Genomic DNA, 14325 nt, shown 5'->3' on the forward strand with positions numbered 1-14325 from the left:
GGAGATATTATAAGATCCTCTGTTGAAATAAAAATATAGTGACTATAGTAGTATCCTGGTCTACTTGGTGAGAAAATCAGTTCATTAGTTATTTATTGATTTGTAACAAATCATCCCAAAATGTAGGGCTTAAAACAATAACCTTTTCTTATCTCTCATGTTTTCTATGGGTTAGGAGTTTGGGAGTGGCTTAGTTCAGGGTCTGTCATGAAGTTGCAGTTAAATGCTGCCTGAGACTGCTATCATCTGAAGGCTTGAATGAAGCTGGGAAATCTGCTTTCAATGTGGTTTATCACATGATAGGCAAGATGGTATTGGCTGTTGACCACAAGCCTCAATTCTCCTCCATATAGATCTCATCACAGGGCTGCTTCAGTGTTCTCAAAGCTTGGCAAATGGCTCATCACATATCAAGGAATCTGAGAGTCCTAGCTAGAAGCTCCAATGTATTTTGTAAACTAGATTTATAAGTCATACATTATCAATTCCTCTGTATTCTATTAGCCACATAGGTTCAACCATGATTCATGGTGAAAAGAGATCACGCAAGGTCATGTTATGAATAACAAGATGCCTGGTTCATTGGGGGATACCTCGAAGCCTTGATATTATTACACCATTCAACATAGAACATAAGTTGGTTTGTCAGGGGTTATTATTAATGTATCCTTGCTTGCTCCTGGGAAGCATCTCCTCGGACTCAAATGTATACTATTCTGTGAGAATTTCCCGAGCACCAACATCAAGTTTATTGGTTTATAGTTTCTGGGATCTAGTTTCTTGTTCTGTTTTGAAAATAGGAATATATCCCTTTTTCAAACTCCTGGTGCTCCTGTGATGTTCTAAAGACCACGACAATCACATCTGAAAGGTTTTGTTTTGTTTTGTTTTTTTACGTCTGTCTTTTCTTTTTCAGCCCGGAGGTTTGTGCTGAAGGGCAGCAGCTGTGTGCTTTCTGTCAATCTTCTTAAACTTTGTTACTGCGTCACAAAAATTTTTTGTTGAACTAATGTTCTCTCAGAACATTCTGAATTTTGTGTGCATGTATGTGTATGTGTGTATGCACATATGTTGCTTTCTAAAAAGCATAAAAATGAACAATAACTATATATATAACTATATATATAATTATATATATATAACTATATATAGTTATATATATATAGTTATATATATAATTATATAATATATATTTATTATATTATATATTTATATATTAAGTATATTTATATATTATATTAAATATATTTATATAACTATATATGATATATAATAATTATATAAATCTATCTATATATATATATAATACAATCCTGCAATTTCCAGATCACCAACTAGCTTTTTTCAATCCTCAGAATTAAATCAAGAGTAGCAGCTTTTTCCATTGTTTATCTTCTAATAAATGAAATTGTCAGCTTGGCAATTCAAAAACATTACATTCTGCTTTTTCTTTTGGAAAAAAAATTAAGGAGATAATTTTAGAATTAGTTATATCTGTATATTTACCTGGAAAGATATCATTGATACATGCTGTTAAGTTGTAAGGTTGTATATATGGTATAATCCCAGTTTTTTAAAACAAACAAGAGAAAACAAAAGAATGAAGAAAGAGATGTATGTATGTGTGCGTGTATGTGTGTGTGTGTGTGAGCATGTGCATATGTGTTTCCATAAAGTTTATGGTCATGGAGAATGGTATGGAAGGATATATACACCAAATCATTAACGTGTTGAAGGAGCGAGTGGTGGTGGTGGTGTGTGATTGGATGGAGAAGGTAGAGACTGTTACCTTTTCTTTCATTTATCTTTGAAAGTTTTGACTTATTACCATAAGTATGTATTAATTTGATAAGTTTTTGTATAATAATATAAAACATTAAAAATATGCTCTCTATCATTATTACTTCCTCCCTGAGTAGCAGTGTTGTAACTGAACTTTAGGAAAATATTGCCCATTATATGGTTCCTATCATCGGTCTGTAACATATGCCCATAATGATATCACTTCTGTTTCCTCTATCCTTTTTTTCTCCATCAAAGGGATATCCATCCTGCTTATGTGATGTATTCTTTTCTACATATATGTATAATTTCTTAATGTTTGGTGTTATTCCTCTTTTCTTCATTGAGTTTTCTCTCTTTTTAAAGTACACACTTTCTGGTTATGGGATGCTAGCTACAACTCTTACTTTGTCAAGCCTCAGTGATAGGGAGATTACACACACACACACACACACACACACACACACACACTTCAACTATGTTTATTATACATTTGTATTCAGGGAGAAATCCAAGTTTTGTTGTATCCCCTTTATAATCTGGGGAGCCCACTTCAAAAAAGGAATATAGAGTTATCAATACAGAATTACTGGGGCCACTCCCCGGCCCTTGGAAATGCAAATGAGGTTTCTTGAAGCATAAGTTTCATTAGCATCAATTAATGTGCTTCTGGTGAGTTCTGAGTGAGGAAGAATGGCTAGCCTGAAATTTCTGGGTGGGGAATTCCAGAACGAGAATGATATGGCCTCCAAGATGGAAAAGATAAGAATAAAAGGAAGCCCCATGACCAACTTCAGAAATTTATCTGAGTTTTGGGTTTAATTTCCTTGTTTTAGTTCTCTTTATAAAACAATTGTCTTTTTTTAGCATTGCATTCCAGTTTTCAATAGCAATGAGACCCGTGTTCAGTTAGGATCAGATTTCCAGGGCCTCATTTTAGAAACAAGCATAGCTCAAATCATGCCGAGCTTAAGAGCATTCCATAACAAGTGACAGAAGCTTTGCAAACTATGGTCAGAAGGCACATTTATGACCTTTAGCCTGAGAAACATCAGGTGGCTTGTTGCTTTGTCCCCAGAGGAGTGGCACATAAGAAATATCAAAAGGAATGGTTGCAAGAGTGTTGGGGATTGTGGCAGAAATCCTACAGTTGCAAATGTGTCTCCATAAAGAAAAAAGAAAACTTTAAGAAGGTCCATTAAAGCAGTGGTTCCCAAAGAAGTTTCATCCCTCAACAAGCAGTTCCTGACACTCTTTCAGATATGCTGCCCCAGCCTCTTACAAGTATATTGGGAGGTATTAGATCTTTAGTGTTTGCCATCACAAGAGTTAGAAAGTATTTTTTCAAGAAGATTGCTATTTAACCTTATTTCACTAGTCCCACCCAGGAGCAGTAATTGTAGACAGCAAATTTGTCCTAACAGAAGTTTGCAAGATACTCATTTTCATACATGAGGTGTCAGAGTAGAGGAAAAACAATAAATGACAGAACTTTTGTGTGCTTAAATATTTAATAAATGGCTAATAAAGCATATTATGAGGTTCATTTTTAAAGTGTTTATTTACATATATATTGCCAATCATAAATGAGTGAATAAAAAAGGAGAAAAAGCAGCCTAGAACCTTTTGAATCTATGTATTTTATTACACACACATGCTCTTGCAATATACTTTCTCCAGATCATGGTGACTAGCAATGTACATGAAAAAAAGAATATGCAGTTATTTATATACAAAGATGAAGTGTTGGTTTTGGAGTTGTTTTTTCTCAAAAGACATCACTGGCCAGAGAGGAATTATTATCAAGGGCTAACGGACTAAAGAATGGAGAGATGCACACTGACCCTCTGGAGGATAAAGTCCATACCCTTGGCACCATGTCATAGTATTCCTACCAACTGAACTAACTGGCTATAACCTTGCCATTTAGCACCTCAGTTCTGCTAAGCACGATTGCTCACAAACACAGCCTCCTTCAAGACTTCACTGAATAGGGTTTGTTCTCAGCCAAAAAAAAAAAAAAAAAAAACCTCTCTGGAAGGAATAGGTATGGATTTTAATATTTTCCAAGGATTGAAAATTACTGGGATTATTTTCCTCTGGAATTTTCTTAAGCTTGGAATCCATGATTTTTCCCTGTGAGATGATCCATTTGGTAATCTCTGCTTAGGCAGGTCGCTAGCTACTCTTGGGCTATAACTGGGTTCCATTTATTTTTATAAAGCCCTTGTTATTTCTGTTAGGAGGGCTTGAAGGCTGCAAGGGGGAAAGGGGAACTGGATAGCTCATGGGCCTAGCTAATGTCATCTGATCTGACTTACCCTGAGGCTTTTTTGAATTTGGCTCCTCTTCACACAGTCTCAAAATATGCACAGGCCCTTCAGTCATTGACAAGTGGTCTCTGGAGCCAGACTGCCTGAGTTGGAAGCCAGGCTCCTCCAATTTCTAGCTGTGAGGCTTTAGGAAAGTTACTTTATCTCTCTGTGCCTCAATTCCCTTGCCAATGAAATGGAGATAATTAAAAATCTGGATGAATTTTTGACAAAATTAAATGAGATAGTATATACGAAACACTTAGACCAGAAGATATATCAAGCACTCAATACATTTTCGCTATAAAAAAAAATACCAACAACCAAAAGTTAGAAAGCTCTCAGGACCTTAAGATAACAGAATGGATTGGAAGAGAAAGAGATGTAATGAATATGGGACATATAGTGCTGACAGATAAATTATTTCCAGGTAAAACACAATCTGACAAGTTCCTAGATTCTGAATGGACTAGGGTTGTTTTTATGCTTTTTCAGGTCAGGAAAGAAAGAGAGAAAAAATAACATTTTAAAAGGGAAGGGGAAGTGATGGTTTGGGGATGAGGAGAATAGAAGTCCTGAAGTCAGAAAACAAGTGCCCTATTTCAAGGTTTCTCTCAGGGTTAAGCCTCATGCTTGGGGGCCACCTATTTGCCTTCTGGTCTGTTAGCTAGGCTGACCTTCCCTAAACCTGCCACAGAAATTCCCATAATGCCAGTTTACAAGGCAAAGTTTCCATGCTCTTCCATGCCTCATTTTTCCTTGAAAATAATAATAACTTAAAAATGTGTAGGTTCTCTACCATGTTCTGGTCAAACACCTAGATTCCCACCCACACCCACCCCCCAGGGGGGTCCCACCCTGCTAAGTGGCTAATCCCTGTGGAGTCAAGAAGCCGCTAGCCTCCCACAGAGCCTTGCAACTAGAGAGCCCAAAGATCTAGCCTGGATTCTTTTGCCTGGTTTGGACTTGTCTCCTTAGACAGGCTAAAACAGTCTGCCATTGGGGGCCATGGGGCATTTCCCCACACATTACCTGCAGCAAACCGCACTGCCAAAAAAAAAAAAAAACAAATCCTTAACTTATGAACACTTCTTCCCTTTAGCAACAACTCTTTTCAGAATTCCTTTAAATATTGTATTTCTTGACTCCGTGTTTTGATTTCTGAAAACTAGATATGTATACAAAAGTGTAGCTTTCTATTAACTAGTTCACCTGCCCATCTCTAGTCATGAATTGCTGTTTTCATGCATATTTAGTAACATCCAGAAGAGTTTTCCTAATCACCCAGGAATTCTTAAACTGTGTTTTAAAAGGGAAGATTTTGTGCGGTGGAGTTGTCAAGGTTTGGATTTTTGGAAAATGAAATTTCTGTATGGTTTACATCATATTTGAATTAACATGAAAATTCTATCCAGAACACCCGAGCTTCTTTTTGGTGGGGGTGGTTGTTAGTTTTCTCCGCATCCGTTAACGGAGAATTTATTTAGGGAGACCCGGTTACTCAGACCGGCTGTGGCTATTACAGAGCTCACTGAGGCTCGGAGGTTAAGGAATGTAAAGAAGTCAAACTGAGAACTTGAAACAGACATGAAAGAAACAAAATCCACCAATATATAGAGAATAATTACAAAAGTTAGAAGCGTGTGTCAGAAATGGTGAACTTCAGGTAGGTAGGAAGAATTATTCGTGTAAATCTTCCTACAAATGGTAGAAATTTCTTAATTAAAAAAGAAACAGGAACCCCTCCCCACACACACCCACACATTGCGCTCCAACTCCAGAGTGCCAGTGCGCGCGGAAGCAGTCTGTAAGTAAGCTCCAGTAAGTAAGCAAGCAGCTTCGGGACATTTTCTAAAGTGCTCTTTGCAGTGCAAGAGCTTAGAATGCGGTTAGTTTTAGGCACGGAATCCCTTTCCAATAAACTCTTCAAGAGGCGCCTTACTTCTTTAGACTAAATCCCATTTGTCAGATTCTTTTAAAACGTGTGTCAGATACCAGGAGCTTTGTAGGGGAAACGGAGGCGAAGAGCTTGGGCGCCCTGAAACGTTTTGCAACGTATGAGCGAATGAATGAAACCTGGCCCCAGAGAGCTGGAGACTGGGGAATTAGCAGGAACTTTCTCTGTGCTCTTGGAACGCAGCAAACTGCAAACTTAGGAACTGGGAGAGCTGGGGCTTCAGAGACTCAGTGTCACTCAACTCCCAGCATCTGTGAACAGGTGCGGTTCCGACTGAGCAGCCCGGGCCTGGTACCAACTAACTCTGGGGCGGAAAAGATGCGGCCCTCCTGAAGGGGCCTTCGCAGCCTGTCCACGCCGCACTGCCCTCATCTAGTGGCTTCGAAGGCCGAGCTGTGGTAGCCCTGCTATGCACTTGGTGCTTTTTCCCCGCCCTTACAGGGGCTCGCCTAGGTCTGATCCCTAACCCAGTGCCCAGTCATTCCCTTATCTAACTTGATGGGTCTTTGAGTAAATGAAGCAATAAAATCAGAGGAGCATAAAGAGAAAATAGACAACTAGAAAAGTCACAAGTGTTTAATGGAGAGGAGGGCGCGGGCTGTTTGGACTGTGGCAGAGCTGTGAGGCCCAGACTGGGAGCGGCGCGGAGCGGGACCGGTTTTCCGGGGCTGGCAGCTGCCTCGAAAAAGTTTCCTCTGGAACACTCGCCGGCGGGGGCGGGGGCGGGGGCGGCAGGCGCAGCGGTGTATGTGGGAGGGGGCGTGCAGGCGGGGGAGGACGCCAGGGGCGACTAGCAAACCGTTATAGTCCTTCAGCACCTCCGTTGGCCAGTGGCCCCCCTAGCCCGCCTCCCCGCCGCGCGGCTGCCCACCTGGCGACGTGACGCTGCACCAATCCTCTTCGAGCTGCTCCCGGGGGTGGGGGGGCCCTCCTTGTACCGCCCCCCTCCCCACCCTGAAAGAGGCGCACCCTGCCGGGGCAGACACTGCGCTCTCGCCCGCAGAGCACCCCTCTAAACTTCTTGGTCTCCAGGACGGACGCTCAGGCGCTTCCCTCGCCTTGGCCAAACTTGCTTTCCCGCCTCTCAAATTCGACTTCCTTGCACTCCAAACTCTTTTCCCTCCAGTTTCCCCTCCTCTGTCTCCCAAGCCACAAACCCCGGTCCCCAATTCTCTCTCCCCACCCCCAACGCACTCTCCCTTCTTCTCTCCCTTTTCAACTTCTTGTCCGATTCCACCTCAGGCTCCAAGCGTTCCTAACTCAGTCGCCCGCTTTCCTTCGGCTCGAAGCCATGGCGGGACCTGGGGGTTGGAGGGACAAGGAAGTCACGGATCTGGGCCACTTGCCGGTGAGTAGAGGACGCCCATCGCCTACGAAGTGCTCTCTTCTTCGGGCTCTGAGCACTGGGGTAGGAGACAGACTTGGGCAAGTCGGGCTAGGACAGAAGTTCGACGGGACCACGGGTGCGGAAAGAGACCCCGGAGTTGGCTTGTGGAAAAGGCGCTCCCCCGCCAGACTCCCGGCCGCGCCAAATTCACGAAAAGGCAAAGCGACGGGGGTGGGGAAGAGAGAAGAGGTGGCAGTGGGGTGGTGCGGGCGCTGAAATACGGGACATTTTCTAAATGTGGCCCGTTTTGTCTAGTGGTGCTCGGGTACCTGTACTTCCAGAACTCGAGGAGAGGCCAAAAAGCAAGACGATGCTTGGCTTCCTGAGAGCACTCTTCCCTGTCACCCCGCCGCTCTGTCGTTTGCTTCTTTTGCCAAAGCAGATGCCCACTCGAGGAATGACCTTTACTTCTAGGTGACAGGGGGCTAGAAAATTAAAGCTTTGGAGGCTCATTTCTCTCACTTTATAATGGCGCTTTCTAAAACCTTATTCTGCCAGGGCACTGTTCTCGATTTAGTATTGCAGGAGCGAAAGCACTCGACGCCGCTTGGGGAAGAAGTGAATTCTGCACACCCCAGTTTAAAAAAGAAAATATTGTGCTCACTAGCTATCCAGATATAGATTTTTCTCAGGGTTTTCGTTTGTGAATTCTCTTTTTTCCAAATGCCCGGCTTTCCTCCAGAGTTGTAATTGATTGGCGAGCTATTATCACTGTCGTTATTAGTAGAGTTATTATTTTAGCAGTGCCGTTTATTTCATTGGCATCTGGTCTCTGACAGATATTGGATTCCACCCAACTCCGTTTTTTAAGTTCCCTTTTTAGATTGGCATTTCACTCGCACCCTCTCTTGAATGCAAAGGGCCCCTGGACTCTCTGAAAGGGAATAAGCATGCACCATGCTGGAATGATCACCAGGCAACTGTAGTTCAGGGCAGTGGCCTTCGTGCTTTGGGAAAAGCTAAATATTAACCTTGAGGTTATAGGACTATTCAGAATCGCAGTGCTTTAATTTTATACATATTTGCCATTTAAAGATTGTCTTCTTAATGAGGGCATACACCTGTCCCCATAAAAAAAATGGGGCATTCCCCAAGCCTCACCTATATAATTTTATACTAGAATGGTGTAGAGGAGGTGGTGATGCACATGGGTAACATTTTAGCAAATTGTCTTCAGTCTTAAAGAAAGGAACTTCAATATTGACATGTTGAGTTGCAAATATTAACATTATGGTTATTGATACAGCTTTATAAAATAAATTCACAAAATGTTTAGAAGTTAAATCTTTTTTTACCCTGCATACATGAAATTTCTGGCATGTGGAGGCCTCAATTGGTGGTTTCCTTTCTGAACAGAATTTTCATATTTTGACTAGATTTACTCTGAAGTAAAAGTGTAAAATCAATGAATAAAATGTTACCGTCCTCCAACATTCCCTATATATGGTGGGAGAAAGAGGGAACAAAAGCAAACTAGGGCAAATATGTGAAACCACAAATAAGTAAACTGAAATAAACCCTTTTTTTCCCTAAAATTGACTGAAGAGTGGAATTGGTAAGACGTCATAGAAATGATATAGTAGGGAATTCCAAACCCGGGCGGGGGGGGGGGGGGAGGGTTTTATTGGTACAAAAAAATGGGGGGAAATGGCCCAGACTAACTGACCCCATCATGGCCCTTGGGCATAAGAACTTGGTGAGAGCTGAGGAGATAAGGAGAAAGGCTATAATCTTTACATTGCAGTTCAGTGCAATATTAGTTTTCTGGGATTTGGTCGGGGTGTGGAGGGGAGAAAGATGAGGCTGGTTTTTAATGTAGGAATAGGGGAAACAAAACCTAAGGGCATTGATGCTTAATTTCATTTTATAGACTTCTTGAAAGTGTTGTAAAGTCGTCAGCTTCTAACAATTTTTAAATTTTTATTATACAAGATCCATTTTATCTCATTGTGGAGGTTATCACCATAGCAAATTATGCATATTTAAGCAAATTATGCCCAATTCTCCCCTCTCCCAAACAGCCAGGTCTAAACCCTAAGAAATCTAGCAGAAGAGTAGCACTCCCTTCAGAATTTCCTTACTGTCAAATTTCTAGAGATGCAAAACATTCACTGTTGCTTTGGTCACAGAGGTATATTCTTAATGATTTGATATTTCTTTGCATTTGACTTATTTCCTGAGGAAGTAGAAGTAAAAGTAAATGAAGAAGTCAAAAGACATCTAGATTAGCTTTTTGGAAGTTTGCACCTTGATAAAAAGTAGATGATAAAGCAAAGAAACCTGCATATGGTGGGATCTCTTCTGATAATTAGCCTCAATGTAATTATCCTCATAGTATATTAAGGTCAGAAGGTTGGCATCAATCAACACCAAATATACCAATTTGACAATAGCCACATAATAAGGGGAGATTTGGACCTTGGTATATCACACTGAGCAAGAGGTAATCTTGCAGATTTTAAAATTATTAAATATGGGTCTAGATTAAGATTGATATATTATGTCCTTTGTAGAGCTGGCCAGCTAAATGACCATAAGGCAAGGACCCTTGACAGAGGTCAGGCTTACTGTGCAAACTTGGATTTAAAGAAAGCGGTAGAAGCTTATTTGGTATTTTTTTAATTAGATATTATTTTTAAACCTAAAATAGTAAGCAAGAGTGAAAGCTAGGGAAGCAGGAGAGGAGGGGAAGGAATTGTATAACCTTTTTTGCATAATACACTAAAGTTAGAGACATAAAGAGACCCAACATAGTAGTCAGAGAATGACAGGTCAGCTATATTTAATAGGTTGCTGTAATTTTTCTTTCTGATTTACCACTGAATAAATATTTCCTATAGATGACAAAACAACAAAGAAAGTACAGAGATTTGTGGTTTGTGCTTACTTTTGAAAACACAATTGCAAAGCCTTGTGTGTGTGTGTGTGTGTGTGCACGCATATGTATGCATTATTTTCACCTTGCCTGCAAGCAATACCTGGATCTCCTCTCTCTCTCTCTCTCTCTCTCTCTCTATATATATATATATATATGTGTGTATACACATATATATATAGGCATACAAGGAGAAATAATTAAGATGTATATATATGTATATATACATGTACATGTATATGTATATATGCATGTATATATACATATGTATATATATGTATACATATATATGTATATATATATACATATATATATACATATATATATATATACACACACACACACATATATACATCTTAATTATTTCTCCTTGTATGCCCATGTCACTCAGTCCTTGGGACTGGAAACTATTTCTTCATCTCCAAATCTGGCACGTCTTTCACTATGATAGTCCCCTTTGCCTTCTGTGCCCAGTATGGTAATGACACTCCTCATGGCTGTGGCCTTGGTATTTGACACTGCCATGTGTAGTCCTAATCTATATTGGGGTCAGGAGTAGACAGGCCGGCCGGACAGTAGTGGCAGAGGTGATCTGAAATAGCACATGATCCAAAAACTATATTTGAATTACATTAGGTTTATATTTAAATATAACTGTCAGCTTTCCCAGTCTTCCATCACCCAGACCAAGCCTGTCTTCCACACTCAGTCCTGAGAACTTTCCTACTTTACAAGAACCTTAGCCCCCTGTTTTGAAGCAGTTTTACCTTCTAGTCCACAAATATTGAAACATTCAGCATGTCTTCCATTATGTATTTCAGAGCATCACCTCAGTATGACACTGTATTTCAATCTATTTTCTCAGTCTCCCCACCAGCCCCCGCCACTTTCTAGAGCAGTTTATATTACTGCACAAGAATAATGCACAAGAATCATTTGGGGGGATCTTGGGACCCATCCCCAGAAATTCTGATTTCATACTTCGATGGTAGGGATAAGGAATCTATATTTTAAACATCATTCCCCAAGTCTATACAGTCCATAGTTTGAGAAACATTGGTCTTGAGGAAGAGGTTTTCCTTTCTAAATATTCCATTTGGATTGTGAAGCCCATTCCTCTATCTCTGTAACACTCTCTCTGGCACTTGCTGTGCTACATATGTCATTTTCAGGTTTTCTCTTCATAAACTTTTCATAAAATCTCTACTTCTAATATTTAAAACAAAAGAAGAAAAGTCTCTGCTAGTCCTTCTAGGTGCTGTGCAATCTTTTCCCTTTCTTTAGCTGTCTAATGGCTTGTGTTCCCTAGTTTTTTTTTTTTACTACCCTGAATCTAAAGCTCTTTACTATTCATACTGACCACTTATCAGTACCCTTTTGTTCTTAATTTCTGCTATATTTGTTTCTGTTGATCAGCCTCTGCTTTTGAGCCTCCTCCATGACCAGTGAACACTGCCTTCTAGTGGCTCTTTTTCTTCCTGTTACCCCCAACCCCCTATCCTTAATAAAATTATCCATCAAGGTGCTAATTGTGCCCCCTCTCCTGGAATTCAGACGACAGAAACAACTCCTGAAAATGTGGGGTTTCAGGTAGCAACCAGACCAAGACCTTTAAATTGCCGGAGATATTTTAGATACATAGAAAATATAACAAAGTGTAAAGGATTTGCCTAGTATTTTATGGTTCAAAAATATTTTAAGACTAGAATTTTCATAATTTCTTTTGAGAAAAGCTTTTACAAACTCTAGAGTTTCTTTTTGAGTGACAATTTTTTAACCAAAAAGAACACCAATGCATATTAAACCATCAAATAATTCCCAAATTATTGTAGCAATCATAGATACAAAGACCTTCTTCTGCTGGTTCCCTTTTCTCAGAGTGGCAGGGCAGAGAAGAGGACCAAGTATTATGGAGATCCCTCTGATGTTGACTTTTTAATGTCATAGATACCAATAAAAAGGTTCTCTTTCAATGTTTACTTCCTCTGGAGCCTGGAATAGACTTTCTGTACCATTCAGTGGAAAATCTAATATAAGAAATTGAGTAATGGTACCCTACTAATTAGCATAGTTTCTCACCTCTTTTTTCCCCCAGTTTGATAATTATTTAGTCTTGAAAGATACTATAGTGGAGATGGGAAACAGAAATATTACATGAAATTAAGTAAAAAAGTACTCTTAGTATAGATGAATACTAAGTTGAGCTGCTTTTAAGAACAGAAGAAAGAGTTTTATAACATTCTTTTTAAAAATATGAGCATGAGGGGGAGCCTGGGTGGCTCAGCTAGTTAATCTTCAGAGTTCGGCTCAGGTCATGATCTCGTGGTTTCGCAGTTTGTGAATTGGAGCCCCACATTGGGCTCTGTGCTGACAGCTCAGAGCCTGGAGACTGCTTCAGATTCTGTGTCTCCCTCTCCCTCTGCCTCTCCCCCACTTGTGCTCTCTCTCTTTCTCTCTCTCAAAAATAAACATTAAAATATTTTTTTAAATATGAGCATGAGGAGAATTAAAATGTTTTGGTCATTTATGAGCAGAAAACATTTCCAAACAACATGAATACAGATAAAATAGGACCCCCAAGAATTCCACAGGTATTTTATTATCCCAATCCATTTCTTTGCTTTTTTTGAATAATTATATACCTGAGTTCAAATATGAGTATAAATAATACATTTATTATGCTTTTGAAGGCTAGAAAAAACCTTAAAAATAATTAGGACTTTTGTGCTCAAAGATTCAGAAGTAAAGTTTTTCAGGTAATACAGTAATTCTCTAATATGTGGTATTTTTCCAGCTAAAATGTATCTTTATAACAAAGAATGGATTACCAACAAGAAACAACTAACACATTTGATTCTTTTGACAGATGGCCAGAGGTTGTTCCTCCAGAATTAATAATGTCTAATATAAATCCCTCAGTAATATCCTTCAGAGAAATATGCTAATGTGATGAAGTCTTTAAGCCAAACCTTCACAACTCCTTTGTTGGCTATCTTATTTTCCCATTAAACTTTCAATGAGTTATAACAACAATGACATGCTGAATATCAAGGCCACTATAACAATCTATTTTTACTTCTCTTAAATTCACAAAATTATCATTTTAAATAACTTATATTTTCATTGAGAGTATGTTACCTGTACTATTTGGTTATAATAATAGAGTGCATATTGTGACATTGATTTTGATGATGACTTTAAGAAAGTAGGCTGCTGTTTTCTCTAACAATGGTCATATCAAATCCAATCAGGATTTTAGAACATTATAACCTGTTTTTTTACTATATAATTTTAAAGCTAGTAGGAAATCACCTAACATAAAACCTTCATTTTATATATGTGAAAACTGAGTCCCAGAAAGAGTAAATATCTTACTCAGAGTCCTATAGTTAATTAACGGCAGAGCTGGGGCTAAAACTCCAGTATCCTGACTCTGTCCAGTTGAATACTTATTGACTGAAGTAATCCTAGAACTGTGTCAATTTCCTATGACACTATTGATAGATTACACAAATATCATGACAGTTTTAAGAAGTCCATTGTTGCAGTCATAATACATTGCATATCCTCAATAATTTTTCCATTTAGTTCGCATTTGTCACAATGATAAAAATGTTTTCTAACAGGGTTAAGCAAAGTTTGTGTTTATAAAATGTGCTTTCTATATAAAGCATGTGAATGTCTAAGGATTTGCCAGCGATTCTACCACTTTGTGTATAAACTGGTGTCTACTCATACCTCATTTAGGTTTTGCTAATATAGCAAATTAAGCTGCTAGAATAAAAGTTTAAGTAGTGATAAAATTTAAGAAACCATGTTTTGTAGTGAACAAGAAAGGGATATCCATAGTAAAGTTAAGGAAGCAATGTTTAAGAATGAATATGGAAATCTTAGGAATCTGTCCATAAACATGTTTATTTTGTCTTCTATGATGCCACATTCAGGATTAAGACACAGAAAATGTCAGCAGGGAACGTGTGCCATAAAAAGATATTCAGCTGATGCAAAAATT

General features: G+C 39.2%; 1 protein-coding gene across 3 annotated transcripts in view; it reads left to right on the forward strand.

Annotated features, from left to right (window-relative positions):
- The first annotated feature begins 7035 nt into the window (after nucleotides 1–7035).
- The window catches only part of NRK (Nik related kinase), a 138548-nt gene continuing 131258 nt past the window's right edge, over nucleotides 7036–14325 (forward strand). For all 3 annotated transcript variants that reach the window (XM_023249087.2, XM_019824123.3, XM_019824124.3), the window contains exon 1: nucleotides 7036–7399. In XM_023249087.2, coding sequence (XP_023104855.1) covers nucleotides 7343–7399 — 57 coding nt within the window. In that variant the 5' untranslated portion in view covers nucleotides 7036–7342. The remainder of the gene's footprint in view (nucleotides 7400–14325) is intronic.

This window comes from Felis catus, chromosome X (assembly GCF_018350175.1).
Source record: "Felis catus isolate Fca126 chromosome X, F.catus_Fca126_mat1.0, whole genome shotgun sequence".
Classification (NCBI taxonomy): Eukaryota; Metazoa; Chordata; class Mammalia; order Carnivora; family Felidae; genus Felis; species Felis catus.